The 18,475-nt window shown below is 34.9% G+C and overlaps 1 protein-coding gene across 23 annotated transcripts in view; it reads right to left on the bottom strand.

The window, feature by feature from the left end:
* Window positions 1-18,475, bottom strand: part of AGFG1 (ArfGAP with FG repeats 1) — a 77,979-nt gene that overhangs the window by 11,662 nt on the left and 47,842 nt on the right. For 9 of the 23 annotated variants that reach the window (XM_021075860.2, XM_021075863.2, XM_021075862.2 and 6 more), the window contains exons 4-11: window positions 17,257-17,419; window positions 16,229-16,382; window positions 7,396-7,515; window positions 6,663-6,734; window positions 5,320-5,529; window positions 4,068-4,248; window positions 1,160-1,239; window positions 861-953 (exon numbers count right to left, since the gene is read on the bottom strand). In XM_021075860.2, coding sequence (XP_020931519.1) covers window positions 861-953; window positions 1,160-1,239; window positions 4,068-4,248; window positions 5,320-5,529; window positions 6,663-6,734; window positions 7,396-7,515; window positions 16,229-16,382; window positions 17,257-17,419 — 1,073 coding nt within the window. The remainder of the gene's footprint in view (window positions 1-860; window positions 954-1,159; window positions 1,240-4,067; window positions 4,249-5,319; window positions 5,530-6,662; window positions 6,735-7,395; window positions 7,516-16,228; window positions 16,383-17,256; window positions 17,420-18,475) is intronic. The other 14 variants (XM_021075867.2, XM_084999063.1, XM_021075868.2 and 11 more) reach the window with 2 other exon arrangements.

The following is an 18,475-nucleotide window of genomic DNA, read 5'->3' as shown; positions in this document are numbered from 1 at the left end:
ACAGTGCTGATTTGACCCTCTAGCCTGGGAACCTCCATATGCCGTGGGTGCAGCCCTAAAAAGAACACAAGGAAAAAAAAAAAAAAAAAACAAAAACAAAAAACCCTCATTAATATCTGATGTAACAAAGTCATCTATTCTTTGCAATTCCATGAAAAGGTAAAAAACAAAACAAGAAAACTTATATCATTTTTTAAGACTGAGTAAACCAGTAATTGTGAAACCAGACGAACAAATACTTAAGAATTATAATGTTCAAGTGCCATCTCTGTCATAAATTGGCTGTGTGGCTTCAAGACTTTAACTCTCGGAGTTCCCGTCGTGGCGCAGTGGTTAACGAATCCAACTAGGAACCATGAGGTTGCGGGTTTGGTCCCTGCCCTTGCTCAGTGGGTTAAGGATCTGGCGTTGCCGTGAGCTGTGGTGTAGGCTGCAGATGTGATTGGGATCCAGCGTTGCAGTGGCCCTGGCGTAGGCTGGCGGCTACAGCTCCGATTCAGCCCCTAGCCTGGGAACCTCCATATGCCGTGGGAGCGGCCCAAAGAAATAGCAAAAAGACAAAAAAAAAAAAAAAACTTTAACTCTCATCTCCATGCATGGGTTTCCTAACCTAAAAAATGAAAGCTTTAACTGGGGAGTGGTGGGTGCTAAATAACTTCTAGGGTCCCTTTACAAATATTAAATTCAAGGGTTTTATAAACTTTCAGCTAGTAGATGTCTTCACGGACAAAATATTCCATCTACTTTACACTGACTTCAGTAAGAAAGGAACTTGACTTTCTGATGTTCTTCACATGGTGTCTTTGCAACATAAACCTTTCTCAAAGTTTACCATTCTATACTTTGTATTTCTTTCTTACCTGTTGCTCCTCTGGCATTGGTCTGAAATGGATTTGTAGAAGATGCCACAGAAGGACCAGCAGCAGCAACAAATGGATTTGTGGAAGGTGTAGCTTTGAAAAATATAAAATACACTATAAAATTCCGATATATTTGTATTCAATTATTTAAAGTATTTGCTCATATATTTATGAAGACAGAAAACTAGAGCTTTCTGATAATAAATTGTTGCTTTGTATTCTGGTAACCCTAAGAAAATGCTATACAATATATATTTGGGCTCTATTTAAAAAGCAGTATATATACTAGAAATACATACCTCCAAATGGAGCAGGCACACTCGAAGAAGCAGGCTGTGTCTGTGCAGAAGCACCCACTGGCACTGTTCCAAAAACATTACTGAAAACAAATATTGAAAGAGTTCACGTTTCGATGGTGAAATTAAAAAAAAAGCAAGGGTAAGCTATCTCCACCAATATATATATAGTACATCAATTAAATAAGAAATTTTAAAAACTTTTATTTTTTTTAAATAATAAAGCCATTATAAGCTAACATACGTGGCATTTTTATAAGTAACTGTATTTTCTAAAACAAAAGAAACTTAATGAGAATCAGAGTAACACTGTTTGATATTTTTATAAATTTCTTTAATGGGTTACTTAACATAAGAACAATCTGTTATATATTGTTTGCGTTGAAGTATATGAAGAAAAACTGGCCTCACATAGTACCATAGTTGAACAATATAGGAGAATTTTAATATCTTAGTCAGATAACTGGGGTTATCTGACAACAGTGATAGTTTCTGAAAGGAAACTAGCTGCAATATGGAATTTAAACCTCTATCGATGAACTTTCATGTACTCTCTTAAAGTAACATCCACTAGTCTATCTTTTACTTGAAATGAATCTTTTACTAAACATACAACATTTGGAAAATACTGGATGCCAAATGTCAACACAACTCCTTATGCAAGATAAAAAAAATGAGAATCATTAATATCACCATCCACTTCATCAGAAAAGTTATGGGGCGGGTGGGGTGAGTTCCTGTCATGGCTCAGTGGTAATGAATCCGATTAGCATCCTTGAGGATGAGGGTCTGATTCCTGGCCTCACTTAGTGGGTTAAGGATCCAGCACAGACGTGAGCCGTGGCGCAGGTTGCAGACGTGGCTCTCAGATCCCGACTTACTGTGGCTGTGGCGTAGGCCGGCCCCTAGCCTGGGAACTTCTATATGCTGTGAGTGTGGCCCTAAAAAGGGCAAAAAAAAAAAGAAAAAGAAAAGTAATGGGAAGCTTTAAGTTCATGGTGGCCAAAAATTTCCCCCAAATTCTACTATTTGCTTGAGAGGGTGTTTTATCAGTTATTTTCCTTAAAGCGACAGACTTAGAATTTCATTTTGAGAAAATGTCTACCAAATATCCACATCTGAATAACCACAGATTATTGTCTATCAATAATAATTATTGTCATACTTCCAAGGAAAAATGCTGCCCCATAAAACAAGTGGCTGGTTTATTCACCAACTCAAACCACAACCTTAATATTTCAATATGCAGAAGATCTACCTGATGTATACCTTACTGCAACACACAGGAAATTAAGAAGACATATTTAAGGGTCAAGACTTTCAAAAATTAAATTTCTTTATTGCTTCAGCAAGCACATTCATAATAAAAACTGCATCAAAAATATTCCTAAGTAAAACTGAATGTGTAGTGATAAAAACATAATGACTGTTAGAGGACAACTTGCACAGCTTGGTACCACAGCCATAATCCATGCTAAGGCACCAACAAGTCTTACCTGCCATTGCTTTTGCACCATCAATACAGATGCCAATTACTGAAAACATAAACTTCTCAGAATTATTATGGATTTAGTTTAAATCTCACAGACCCCTTGAATAGGTCTTAGGTGCTTCAAAGAGTCCACGGATCACACTTTGTGGACCACTTATAATACCAATAAATCATTTTGTTACATATATGTACACTATGTTTCCAGACTTTATGTGCATCTTGCTATTACACGTATCTAGAGTAGATAACACTAATAAAGTAAATATATATATATATACATATATATATATATATAAATACTTTAAATTTTATTCTTTCCTTTTTTTTCTTTTTAGGGCCACACTTGAGGCATATGGAGGTTCCTAGACTAGGGGTCTAATCCAAGCTACAGCTGCTGACCTGTGCCACAGCCACAGCAATACGGGATCCGAGCCATGTCTGCGACCTACACCACAGCTCACGGCAATGCCAGATCCTTAACCCACTGAGCGAAGCCAGAGATCAAACCCGCGACCTTATGGTTCCTAGATGGATTCACTTCTGCTGTGCTGCAAGGGGAACTCCCTCTAAATTTTATTCTTTAGATTCAATTTTTCCCATCTGCCATACAGAAAATTTATTACTGGAGAAGTGAGCCCAAACAGCTAGTGTTAGAGAAGAGAGCCACTTCTCTCTGGGAAACATGCTAAAGGGAAAAAAAAAAACTACTCAAATAACAGAAAGAAGAGACTATCTGCAGGGATGCAAGACTAAGAGATGGATAAGACACTGGAAGGCTAAGTCCCCTGTGCTTCTGGGCCTGCTTCCTTAACTCAAAAATGAAGAAGTCAAAACTGAAGAGCTGTTAAAGATCAAATGTTGTTAAAATCTGGTAGACTTTCTGCTGCCAAGAATTCCTTACACCAGATCTATCTGAACACAGTTAACAGATATAACAGATTTATAAATACCAATACGACAGAAGAGATACAGAATTGGTCTTGAATTCTGGTACAAACATCTCTCAAAATCTTTATTTACAACTGAGGCTACAACATGTTACTTTCAGTATTTAGTCCTCATGACTGAAAACTGTACCTTAAAAGTAAATAATTTCGTAAATGGATTTTCTGATGCGTACAATTAAATTTGTATATAACTGTCCATTTTGAAATGTGTACACACTCTTAATTACATTTTAGTGTCCAAGGTAAAAAAGTAACAAAACTTTTGATTTTATTTATAAAAAGATTAAATTATGGCAAACACTCAAGGATTATATTTTAATTAGAAAATTTAAACTCAGTTTCCTTAAACTTACGAAAATATTCAAGAATCTTTAAGCCCCAAATAGTCTTTACGTAACAAGATTATATTCAGAGCTGAAAAAAAGCTTAAAAGATAAAACACAAAGTAGGAACACAGACTAAGACAAAGTACCTGCTAGCATTACTTGTGGAAGTATATGCGTTACTGGAGGTGGCTGCAGAGCTGAAAACGCTGTCTAGTTCGGCCAGGGCCGCATACTTGTCTGAAGATGCACTTGACTGACTGGGAACTGAAACCACAGAACCAACAGGAGCTTTACCTGTGGCCCCAAAGCCACTACCCTGATCACCACCTTTGAACAAATGAAAACAAATCACATCAAAAATCTTAACTTATGCTTTCAACTTATCAACAACATTTATGATGAAATTTGCAAATTAAAACTTATTTGGAGCTTAGCTAACAAATGGACATGGTTTTTGTGCCTTACATAGTAAATAATCTAGAAGCTGGACAAGACTAGTGCTATACATACGAATCTAATAACGACAAAAATACTGTTTCTGTAACAAAAACTAAGACCCAGTACCAATAACATGTCTAGATTATGCATAATGAAAAAAATTCTCAAAGTGCCACATTAATATCTGCAAGAGAGGGATAGCTCATTCAAATAAACATATAAATGCATAAAGTTCTGCAGTTATGTGAACAATCTATTAGTAATATCATTTTCCAGGGTTGTTCATGAAAAAAAATTAGAGATAGTATTAAGAAGCAGCATTTCTAGAACACTGTGTGTCAGGCGCTGCTCTAAATGACTTACATGCAATAAATAACACGTCTAAAACAACTCTTTAACTTCAACGCTAGTACTACTATCCTCATTTTGGAAGGCAGATGAGAAAATGGGCTCAGAGATCATGATGGAGAATCCAGCCTGAAAGCAGACCCCTGTTGTCCCCGCCACACTATGCATACACTGAGAGGCAAAATACTAGCCGCAAGACCAAAACTGGCTATAACAATACACTGCAAAGATGTTTTGCTTTGTTAATAAATACAAAACATTAATAAAAAATAGTTCAAAATGAATGTATCATATAAACCATCATATAATTCTCCAGTCAGTTTTATTAACAGGATTTAACCCTTTCTGGCCTCAAAAAAATAAAGCATGCTAGGACAAAATTAAATTTTTGTCAATTATTTTCTTTTATACTAGAAGTTTACAAATTAGTTTCTAGGCCTTCTGGTGTATAGTTATTTCAGATCCAAAATGTGCCATAGTTATGAGCATTTAGTGTAGACAAAATGTCTACACAACTAAGAAAAGCATATCATCGTATTTTAACAAATACAATCACAATTAAACAACTGTTTAATGTATAAAATTTGTATTCATTTGTTTAACGCTTGATACCTTGCCCAGCACTGAAGATATTATCTAAGTTAGCAAGCGCTGCATATTTGTCTGTAGTCTGTACACCAGCTTTGTTCGCTGAAACTTTACTAACAGCTGATGCTGTTTGATGACTCTGGGAAGTATTGAAGGTTCCAAAATCAGCACTGGAGGATTTGGGGAAGTTATCAAAATGAGCAAAATTAGCATTTACTGATCCAGCACTTCCACCTGTAATAGAATAGACAGAAAGCTTGAAATTGCTAGACTTTTCCCAATATTCCTTTCTAGATTATATATGATCATTTTTTACCCAAAATTAAGTGTTCTATAAGCAATCCTAAGCTCTTAAAATGGAAACTTGGCAAATGGTATTCAATTTTAATCTACTTGTGATTTATCATAATTTGCAAAACTAGATTTTTAAGGCCCTGGTTGAAACAAATCCCAGAGTAGAGATTAAAAATGTTTAAGATATACATTTTGATCCAAAATTTCTTTTAAGGTGGTCTTTGAGCTTTAGACTTACTTTATTTGAAGAGTTATAATTCCACATAATAATTTTAATATACACACAACACTACAAAGTCTTAGTAAAATTATTCCCTGATTTATAGTTCAAGGAAAAAATTACACCACACATTATATGAGTTATTTAAATACTACGTCAAGTTTATCCTGCTAAGATTCTAAAGACTGTTCCATATTTGACAGTCTTCACTAACATAAAGCCAGAATGACTAAGACCAGTATATATTCATTCCACGCTTTTGATGATTCATTTCTGATGTTGGTTCTTTATACTGAAACATTAGTTTCAGCAATCAAGATGATATATACACATAGTTATATGCTAAAGAGAGAGCAAAGCACACAGTATTTTAGAAACAGAATGATCACATGCTATTATTTTAAAAAGACCACAAACACTTTACATCAGTTTTTCAGACATTCAAAACAAATACTGATAAAATTTCTTTCAAGAATTAAATTAGTTGTTCTCAATTAAAACTTTGTTTTCAATTAAAACTAAGTTACGTTTGTATTTAAAAGGTTGTGATCTGCTTAAAAGGAGATGGTAAACAAAGTAGATACTAAATTTTCAAAAGTTGTATGAAAATTTTATTTGAAGTTTATTAAAAAACTGAATTAACTCTTATATACTAAAAAACTGAATTATTAACTATTATATGCTATTACGTTCTCTAAATCTGAGTTTAGCAATAGTAAAGAGAGAGTAAAAATGAGAATTTATGAAGGATTATCGTTTAAAGAGGATTAACATTCTATAACTGAAAAACCTATGAAATACAGTATAAAACATATAAATTAATAAAATATGCCTACTTGACAACAGAACTTACTGTTGGTAGCCTGGAGAGGAAAAGCTGAAGTAAATTCACCAAAACTGCAGCTAGATGAAAGCATTCTAAATGCTGGACAGCCAGAAATTATGTAAATGGTGAAATTTAAAGAAAAAAAAAGAAATTGAAAGAAAAAGCTTTAAGACAATACACAGAGTTAAAAGTTGAAAGAAAAGTAACTAGCAAAGATTTAAACAAGGGTTCAATGAGTTTCCGGAAACAGTACAGTTTATGAGAGAGTACTCAATGTTTAAAGACCAATTCCTGCACAGAGAACTATTTTCAAGTTTATTAAAGTGATTGTTAAATAATCTACTGGACTAATAATATTTACTTTCTGAAGCTTATTGCCCTGAAAATTCCTTACATTTTTAGATTAAAGGAAGCAATCAATGCGCTTCCTTCATTCAGAGCCTAAATCATAATGTATTATGTGAACCTATAAAACTTTTAGTACTTTAATGGTTCTGTGCATAAGAAATTTAAGGAAGATTCATGTGTAGGAAAGGGAGAACACATGTGAATTAGACAAATACCAGCACTCAGAAAAAAACAAATGAACAAAGAAAAATATAAAGATTTCAGGTTTCCCCAGAGCTTTGTAAGATAGAACTATTTTAAAACCAGATAATCATAGAATTTAAGTTTAGAGAAGTTTTCTAAAACTACATCTAAAGAGTTTTATTTTATTTTTTAAAGTAAACATTTAAACATAATGCTGGAGAAGCTCTACCTGTAGTTTGGGGCTGAAAAGAAGAGTGACTTGCTGTGGGGAAACCTCCAAAATTACTCGAACCACTAGACTGTCCAAATGCATCAAAGTTTGCAAAATCTGCATTTGCAGAATTCTGAGCTGTAAATGGCAATGAACAATATATGTTAATGAATATGAAATTACAAATGGAAAATATGATAAATGAATTTAAGAATTTTATGGCAGTTTCTATGTCTCACAACTTTATTTAGAAATCAGACTGTAAATTCTACCAATGTTTATTTCACCCAATTTCACGCAGTTTAATAAAGGGTATCCAGAAATTTCCAAAATACTCTGTACAATGATAAATTTGTACACAATAGCCTTTGAGTGACCTCAGGAATAGCATTATCAAGTGATTCTATTAAATGAAACTGGGAGTTCCCATGGTGGCGCAACAGAAACGAATCCAACCAGGAACCATGAGGTTGCCGGTTCGATCCCTGGCCTTGCTCAGTGGGTTGGGGATCTGGCATTGCCGTGAGCTGTGGTGTAGGTCGCAGATGTGGCTCAGATCTGGTGTTGCCATGGCTGTGGTGTAGGCCGGCAGCTACAGCTCCGATTAGACCCATAGCCTGGGTTTTGAACCTCCATATGCCACAGGTGCAGCCCTAAAAGAAAGACTAAATAAATAAATAAATAAATAAAGGAAACTGAAAGCACTAACTAAATACTTGAGTTATAATAAAGAAGACAGAGATGCAGGACGTAAGATACATTTGGGGAATTCATCTGAAATGGTGATGAGTGATTTCTTAGATATGTGAATCTAAAATAATGATGCAAAGACAGCTTAATTACATGAATGTTCTTTTTGGGTTGCTTTTAAGGTTTACAACTGTCACACCATAGCATATTTTAAAAAAAGAAAGAAAACTTGGGTGTATAACAAGGAGGACATGGTCACCGAACAAACTGAAGATACTCAAATTTTATTAGAAGCCTGCCATTTTATTATTTATTTTGCTTTTTTAGGGCTGCACTTGCAGCAGATGGAGGTTCCCAGACTAGAGACTAAATTGGAGCTGCAGCTGCTGGCCTACGCCTCAGCCACAGCAATGAGGGATCCATGGCACGTTTGCAACCTACACCCCAGCTCACAGCAACACCAGATCTTTAATCCACTGAGCAAGGCCAGGGATCAAACCCGCATCCTCATGGACATTAGTTGGGTTTGTTACCACTGAGCCACAACTGGAATTCCAGCCTGCCATTTCAAACTTAAAAAATAATAAAACCTAGTAATAGTGTAAAGGTACCTCATGTCCAGCAAAAAAGGCCAACTGGCATTTCCCGATTGGCCACCAACCTAAGAGCAAAATTCTAGGCTTCCATAAACTTAAAATATGTAAGTAAAATAAAATAGTCAAAAGATTTTTTAAGGCCAAAACAGATGCTGGAGTAAAATTTTTATAAACTATAAGGTCAGATAAGAATAAGAAGTGGCTGTATGCAGGTAAATTAATGCTCAGTAGTAACAAGAGCATGTCCAAAAGACTGAGAAAGGTTATACGTCACCAACAAAGTGAGTCAGCCACTCTGCAGGCCATTCTACTTCTAGATAGTTTTTGTAGAGAGATAATCCTGCAATGAGCATGACTGAATCTAATAGATAAACAAACGTGTTTTTTATAATAATGAAAAAATTAGAAATTCAGATGGCCAGCAATGAGGGATCACCTAAATATATATGGAATATCATATGATGGAATATAATATAGCCATTTAAAAAAATCATGTAGAAGAATACTTAGTCCTATTGAAAAATCCTTATAGCAAAGTAAATAAAATAACTAGAGTAGTAAATTCCAGATACATTTTCATCTGTTAATTTCAATAAACACGGTATTATATACACAGAAAATCTACTTTTTAGTTAAAATGAATTAGTGAGATTTCAGGTAGTAACATTTCCTTCTTTGTTTGCCTGAGTTCGCCAAGCTTTTTCAAGGAATATGTATTCTACTTGTAAACAAACCACAAGGCACTAAGCAAAAAAATTTTCCATTTACAAAGTAAAGCATTATTCTAAAAGGACAATCAGGGAAACATACAGGTTTCATGTAACTGCTGCTTTATACACATCTGAATGGGTATGAAATTAGGGGGAGAGGAGATCCCCTTTCACCATGTCTGTGCCCTTGAGTCTTTACACCTACCACTTCTGGTGTGTGAGTACTGCCCCAAGCATCACTGCTCACACTTTGTTCTTTAAAACGCACTATCCTAGCTCTCCAACACTATACAAAACATGCTTATCGGTTAACAAAAAAATTAAAAATCTCCTTATTGGCTAACAATATAAATTCTTTATTTTCTAGTCTCCCTGCAATATTTTGTCTATTTTTTACTTAACATAATAAAATTCATTTTCTTTACAGGCAGAAATTTTACTTCCCCCAAAATAAACAATGGAAGAAGTACTAATAGATAAATAATAAATTTAAAAATTAATTTCTTTTTTTTTTTTTTTGGTCTTTTTGCCTTTTCTAGGGCTGCACCAGCAGCATGCGGAGGTTCCCAGGCTAGGGGTCTAATCAGAGCTGTAGCTGCCGGCCTACGCCAGAGATGCAGCAATGCAGGATCCAAACCATGTCTGTGACCTACACCACAGCTCACGGCTACTCCAGATCCTCAACCCCCTGAGCAAGGCGAGGGATAGAACCCAAAACCTCATGGCTCCTAGTTGGATTTGTTAACCACTGAGTCATGATGGGAACCCCTAAAAACTGATTTCTTGAAAAACATTTTGAAAGAAATATCTATACCACTTTAAATAATAAGTAAATTTTAAACACAGTTACTATTTAGCATTGCTGAGAACTCCAGTAAGCAAGTACAGTTTAGTGAAAAGGGAATCCATTTAATAATCAGAGAACTCCATCTTAACTGTGTAACTGTAAACCCTTCGAGTCCCTCAATTGTTCTGCCTCTACCAGTGTCCTCACTAACAAAATGAGAAGATACACTAGATGGTCTCTACTTGCAAATCCAACACAATGATTCTACAATGTGTGAACACAACGGGAATAAATTATTTAAGAGCTTTGAATTACTAAGCCACAGAGAAGAAAACTCTACCAAAAGACAAAATAAGTTTAAGATCCAAAAGAAAATAGATAATACAACTATAAACCAAACAGAGAATATGGCATAAGAAGTTCTCAAATTTAAAGTGGGTTATATTCCAAAAGGCAAGTTTCCAATTTCTTTGAACACTTCAGCTGTGCTTTTAATGAAATACATCCCTCTGTCCCTTGCAGAAATAGGAATTGGGTCCCTAAGCTAGTTTATGGCTTATAACCTGAAACCTACATGACTACGTAGTCTATAACAATAATGATGCATACACTGTATTTAAATTTTACTTAGAACATCATATGGGAAAAATTTACATTTAACATGCTTCGAACATCATCAGGGGAAAAAATAAGTTCAATGCAATCCATCTTTTTAAGTCAGGTCTATTTTCCAACCAAGGGACCAAATATATGAATCAAATACCTATTTATTATAGCAAGACAGGGTTTTTTAACATTTCCATCAGTTTTTACTTATAGACACTGAACTACTCAGTTTTCAAAAACTGTTATGGTAACTTTTGAAATTTATAAGTTGTGGAGTGAAACTCTGATATATAGAACTTTGGAAATTAAACACTAATAAATTTAATAAACAATATTATCTGGAACCTCAAGCAATCTCTACACAAAGAAATCCAAACTAAAAAGAATGTTACAAAATAGATGCTTTTTAAATAATTTTATTTCAAAAAGTATAAAGGAGTCAACTCAGTTTAGAATTTAAGGCATCAAGTTAATGAGCCTGAATCTTGCTGAGAGCTCTCTTTACTCTTTGGTGCAAAACAGATACTCAAGAGAAAGTTTAAAAAAAAAAAAAAAAAGAGAGAGACCAGAGGATGGAAACTTAAAACCCTCATAATTCAGCTAACAAACACAGTGTTTCACCTATACAACATTTTAGATTATTTTAATCGATCCTAACATTTTTTAAAAAAGGATATTTTAGGAGTTCTCCTATGGCACAGCGGGTTAAGGATCTGGCATTGTCACAGTGGCAGCTTGGGTTGCTGCTGTGGCATGGGTTCAATCCCTTGTCTGGGAACTTCCACATGGCAAGGGTGTGGCCAAAAAGAAAAAAGAAAGAAAAAAAAAAAAAGGAGCACTTTACATTACGTAACAAGATTTCTTGCTTCTCTTAAAAGAAAATCAATATACTTAGTAATCCTGAGCCTCTATTTCCATACGGTAAATGGGATTATAGAACATCCCCCTTTGACTGGGGCAACACAGTTCCTCCCACAACGCATTCCGCTACTCATCTGTGCTAACTTGTTGGCAAGGAACTTGAGTTCGACGTCCCTGGTATAAGGTTTGTCAAAAGTTAATTATACTTTACATTTCATAGGTTTTTGGATATGTTTATTGACAGACATAATAATTATTACATTCTGTAGTAAATTATGTTTCTAAATGCATGCATGTTTCTGTAGATGACTTTCCTGAACACAATAATGACCCCACCATGACACACACATCCACACACACACCATTCCAGTCAGAATGTTCAAATGAAGAAGGGTTAAAGACTTCTGGCTTTTAAGCTATTAAGCTATCTGCAAAAGAACAGGTTTCTCTATAAACAATGAGAACCTGATTGGCATATCTGAATAACTGTCATTTACTCTTAAAGGTTCCATTTGTCACATCAATCTGTTCAGGAAAAAATTTTCACCATATATATTTTTAAATGACAATTTCAGGACAAGAACTCAGTTATTAATGACTCTATATATGTGAAAAATATATAGAAAGATAAAAATTCAAAGTGCTTGCAAAGGCTCTGGAAGAAGACATTTCAGACTGAACCATGATACTGATTTATACTTAAAAACTACTTAAAGTAAAATGTAAAAGATGGCAACAACTACACTCGAAGGGAAAATAAATAAGTAATTTTATTAGCTTGTTCTTGAAATATCCACACATACTTTATTCTCCTGGGTCAAATGAAGTAATAAGAAATGAGTGATCTAAATAGTCATTTGCAAATACGAAAGAACTTTAGGCTAAAAAACTATAGAACGATAGGCTAAAAACAACAGATTGCCTATACTCTCAAGCAATCTGACCTAATTTACAAGGTTATTAAACTACTGCCTTACAGACTCATCTGTTCTACTAATTCCACCATTTGTGGAAAAGAGACAAAATAATTAAGATCTATTATCTTCTATCGATCTGATAAAATCATAGGTTTTTTGTTTTGTTTTGGCCACACCCATGGCACACAGAAGTTCCTGGGCCAAGGATCAAACCTTAGCCACAGCAGTGATGATGCCAAATCCTTAACCGTTAGGACACCAGGGAACTCCATAGTTGTTTCTTTTTTAAATATTTTCTATAATTAATGACAATTATTTTCAAAAAGCATTTTAAGGGAGTTATTGAAAGTATGAGGGTAATCATGTTACAAAATTAGTCTATGGAGTTGCAGTGACTTGTCTATTTTTGGCCCATAAGACCACAAAGAAAAGTGTAACAGGAGTTCCCAACGTGGCTCAGCAGAAATGAATCTGACTAGTATCCATGAGGACAAAGGTTCAATCCCTGGCCTCGATTAGTGGGTTAAGGATCTGGCATTGCCGTGAGCTGTGGTACAGGTCGCAGATGAGGCTCAGATCTGGTGTTGCTGTGGCTGTGGCTGTGGTGTAGGCCAGTGGCTACAGCTCCGATTCAATCCCTAGCCTGGGAACCTCCATATGCCGCAGGTGTGGCCCTAAAAAGACAAAAAAAAAAAAAAAAGAAAGAAAGAAAAAGAAAAGTGTAACATTAATTCCCTGACCTGTGAATATTCACAAATTGCTTTAAAGACGAAAACAAACAAATCAAATAAAACAAATAGAAAGGAAACATGAAATAGGTTGAGAATTTACAAAACAGCTCAGCAGTTTCTTATCCACCATTTCAAATTATATTCAATAAATCTAAAATTAAGATAAATGCAGAAAATTCATAAAATACACAAGGCTCACACTCTCTATTCATTTATTCTTCCAACTCCTGGCCACCATTCAAAAAGTAAGAGGTATAGGAACAGAGAGCTGAGGCTACTGTCTGCTCAGTGAGGGAACTGGCTTCCCACCTGGAGGATGAAGGCAAAAGAGTCGTCAGTCTCTTTCTGGACTTGGGCTGCTCATCTGGTGAAAGAAGATGGAAGACCTACCAGAGCCCCAACAACTTACACTTCCTGATTTCTTACCCTTCTCAGTATAAGCTTTCCTGAACGAAATCTTCAACATAACGTCCTTTTTCAAAGCAAACACACACACACACACACACACACAAATTACACCGTAAATTCCTTCTGCAGCATACCCTTAGAAAATGCTTTTATTAGTACTTACAACAAAAAGTTCCTTTAATGCTGGACAGAAAGAAACGTGGCTGAAAAGCAGCTTTTCTACAATTTTCCAAACTACCTCAAACAGCACATTTTTGGGTATATATATACATGATATACTTTATACTATTATTATCCAACTATAAGCCAGGACATCAAATTGAAAATAAAGAAAAAAAGGGATAGCATCATAATTTCACAAGTGAGTAAAAGAAGGTAAAATAAGTCCCAAAATACACACAGGAAATCAATTCTGTAAGTACTGGATTCTGTTATGCTCATAAAAAAGTGAAATATATACATGCAAAAAATATAAAGCAAAGTTTCAAATTATCAAATAAAACTGCTTCAAAGTGACCAAAATTTTTATATTAGTATTCTACATTTGATTTAATGCATATTCAATAACTCACAAATGGAGATGAGTAAACTTTCTATGACATACGCATCCAAAATAGATTCCACACATAAATACAGTGTATGCTTCTAGACTGTTTACATGGTATCTTCTAAAATAGACAATAAGGAACAAAATCACCCTTTGAGCTCAGCTCACTCTGAAGCCCATTTCTTTTCATTACATTATGCTGTTTCACTGTCTGTTAAGACTGTTACTGTTACAGTTGAAGAGGCACAAATGACTACATTTATACCACTTCACTAATCAATTTTTAAATATTACCCTACGTAACTCTGTAAGGCTTGTATGTTCATTAACAAAAGAAAACTCTGGAATTTCTAATTTCTAGTGAAGTTCATTAAATGCTTTGAAACATACACTTTAAACCTGAGAATAAAAAAGGAGTTATATCTTCAGGAGCCAACCTGAAGATATTATTTCTCCAAAGATGGGATAATTTGAGCATTAATAAAGATAATAGCGACAATATATTTGAGATGCATCAAATGTTTAAATCTATGAATTCATAATAAAGCTAAAGAAAAATCAGGTCACCATTAAAAAATGCTAAGGTATCAACTGATTGATTAGAATCAATCATATACTGATTTTCCTATACTAACTGTACCACCACTGGTTAACCAAAAAAAAAAAAAAAAAAAAAAAATGTTTTTGCTGTACCCATGAAATGCAAAAGTTCCCAGGCCAGGGTCTGAAACTGCGTCACATATATAACCAGAGCCACAGCAGTGATAATGTTGGATCCTCAACCTGCTGAGCTACAAGGGAACTTCTAATCAAAGTTTTTTAAAAGGAGTATTTCAGCAGATGAATGAAGGAATGACAACTTTAGAATATCACCACTTTGCCTGATGGATTCAGGCATAGTATCAACAACTGTCACCACAAAAAAAAAGGCAATCGATGTTATGTGTCTCTTAAGCTGTGAGTAGCAGGCTTGCCCCTATACCATCTCCCCTTATTTAAAAAAAACCAAAAAGGAATCTGTAACTAATCAAGTCTCTACATTCACCTAGCAATTTACAGAAAATAGAGGGGAAGAAAGGAATCTGTTAAAGGGTCCCACAGTGGTACAGTCAATACATTCAGACTGCTGAAAGCTACAGGACAAATAACCTGGTTTCTCCAATAAATGAATTACAGAGTAGAAAAAGGAATGGAGAAGGGACTTACACTGAGACCTATCTCAAAATCACAATGTGAAACCTTATTTAAAATCTGATTTAGGAGTTCTCTTGTGGTATAGCAGTTTAAGGATCTGGCATTGTCACAGTGGCTCAGGCCACTGCTGTGGTGCAGGTTTGATCCCTGGCCCAGGAACTTCCATATGCTACAGGTGTGGGGGAAAAAAAAAACATACAAAAAACACAAAAACCAAACCAAACAAAAAGCCCAAATGAAACAAAAAAACCACATCAGATTTTAAAAAATTATGTGTATGTTTGAACTAAAAAATTGAAACCTATTGATTACTAGTATTATTTACTGAGTAATAAAATACTTCCATGGTTGTCTGACAAAAATCCTTCTGTTTTATGTATATAAAAAATTTAAGGCTAAACTATAATATGTATAAAACTTGCTTCAAAATAACATGAGAGGAGGAAAGGAGTAGAATGCTATCTGAAACCAAATTAACCATGAGCAATGAGTGCTATGAAGTTTATATTATCCACTTTTGAATATTTACAATGTTTCATAATAAAAGGATAAAAAATACATCAAAAAATCTTTTCTCATTTTTCTTTGGAAAGAGGTCATGTCAACATCTGACATTAAATTAATCCATTTTGTGATTAAAAAGCACCAGAGTTAAATGATTACAAATTACACATCAACAGCTATAGGGGACCAAACATTCTCAACAGAACTTGCTTTTACTGATACTTGAAAGTTTAAAAATGAATGATGTCTCTTGGTGCTATATACACATCTCTGGCAAAAGCTGTGAGGAAAAACACTTACCTGCATGACTGTTGAAATGTGCAAAGTTAGCAAAATTGGCTGTAGCCGTTGACTGAGGTGCTGGAGCAGCAAAAATGTCTGAGCCAAGATCACTTAAAAGGTCAAACTGCTTCTTTTCCTGCTGCTGCCCTTGAGAGCGACCTACGACAGGGGACTATAAATCACATATTAACTATAAAGAGCTTCCAGTCAGATCTGCTTAATTTTTATAACACTTATTTCCAACTCACCAAGCTTAAGATACAGTTTAAATACTACATAATATTATATTTGTAGTTTTGAGTACTTCGATATTTTTTGAAAAGCACAAATTTTCAACATCTACTCTCAAATTATCCTGCAGTTTTAAGTATAGAGTCAAAAGCAATGAGATATAACAGTTGTTACAGCTCATGACACAAGACAGACTTCCTTCTAAGACAGTGAAAATAGAACAATTCATTGAGATGCTCTAGTATATGCATTATTAAAAAGGGTGGAATTTAATTCAAACAGTACGATGCCTCAGAAGCATTCTTGCACAGGACAGATGTTATAATGCCACACAGATTTGGCACAGCTCAGGTGACTGTCATGAAGTGCAGAAGCATAACTCGAGAAACCGATTTCTAAAACGACTTCAGTCTATTCAGTTTTTCAGACACCTGCATTTCAATGATAACCATGCTTCATAATGAGGATGGGGGAAATTCTACTGCTTGAGAAATCCTTTCCTGTAAACGTATGTCACAGAGGCTGTACTGTTAACACTTGGAGGGTCACCACAGATTCATGGTTTACCATTATATGCTGTGTAATAGGTAGCTATAACAATGCTCCTGTACACCTTTACAAAGAAACTCGTATTTGCAATAGCAAATAGAGCAAAAACATACATAATCCAACCACTTCATCGAAAATACTTTAATGTCTTATAAACCATTAGAACAAAATGCTACTGGTATGTGCTATGTACTGTATTGCCATTTTCAAATTCTTGGTATTCTTCCTCAAGCTGAAGCCTCTACAAAGACTTAAAGACTACTCACCTGAGTAGGTGTGCCCTTATTTAAGTGCAGTGCTGGTGCTGAATCTCCTAAAAGAGACTTCAGTGGTTTGACCTCAGGTGTGCTGCTTGTGCTACTGGCAGAGGACCCTGAAATAGATGCATGAACTGATGCCACCACTTTGGCTTGTTCTGGTGGGACATACCTAAAACACATGAAAAGTTGAACAAGCAGTTAACTAAGAAAGATGTAGGGGATAGCAAGCTTAATGATAAGCTTAAAATGATAAACTTAATTCTAATTTTGTACAAGACTTTCAATATTAATCTTATTTTAAAACTTTCTTAGCATTGATAGCTTAATTGAAATATTCAGAAAAAGGGTAATAAAGACCAACCACAAAATGTTTCAATTATTTACTTGTAGTTTTTCTAAGACAATAAATACAATATATTAAACAACTGTTTAAAAAAAAAAAAAATAGACAAAAAACCGAGGAGAGTTCCTGTTGTGGCTCAATCGGTCACGAACCCGATTAGTATCCGCGAGGATGTGGGTTTGATCTCTGGCCTCACTCAGTGGGCTAAGGATCTGTCATTGCCATGAGCTGTGGTGTAGATCACAGACACGGCTCAGATCCCGTGCTGCTGTGGCTGTGGTGTAGGCCAGAAGCTGTAGCTCCTAATCAACCCCTAGCCTGGGAACTTCTATATGCCGCAGGTGTGGCCCTAAAAAGAAAGACTTTTAATCATGATGATAAATAGTTTATAACTCTAGTTTTTAAAAACTAAAGTATCATAAAATCACAAGTAACATTTGAAAACAGCAAAAGAAAGGAAAAACACTTATACTACAGTTAATGGCCTAAAATATTAAGGCCTGTTACACACCTGTAAGAATAATATCAAAAACCCAATTTTTAAATGCACAGAAGCAATTCACTAAGAGAGATAGAGAAATGAAAATACTTATAATGAAGTAAAAATTATTTCATTTGACCTGAGGATAAACTTTACAAATTTTGTTGCTATCTATTAAAAGCACAGAAATATGTACACTCTGTACCCCAGAAGTACCATTGCAAGTAACTTATCCTTAGGAAATAACTGTACAAGTGTACACAGATAAATGAACATGTATGTTACCACAGAACTCTTTAAGATTTCAAGACACTGGGCAACAAACCAAAATCCGCCAGGAGAAAAATACTTAAAAGGATGATGCTAATGTCTGTACAATGCTACACAGCTATTCTGTCTTG

Source organism: Sus scrofa, chromosome 15 (assembly GCF_054392235.1).
Source record: "Sus scrofa isolate SSC_HxYL_T2T_F1_AM1 chromosome 15, Sscrofa_HxYL_maternal_Yorkshire_Landrace_v2.0, whole genome shotgun sequence".
Classification (NCBI taxonomy): Eukaryota; Metazoa; Chordata; class Mammalia; order Artiodactyla; family Suidae; genus Sus; species Sus scrofa.
This window is presented reverse-complemented; position numbering and strand designations above follow the sequence as displayed.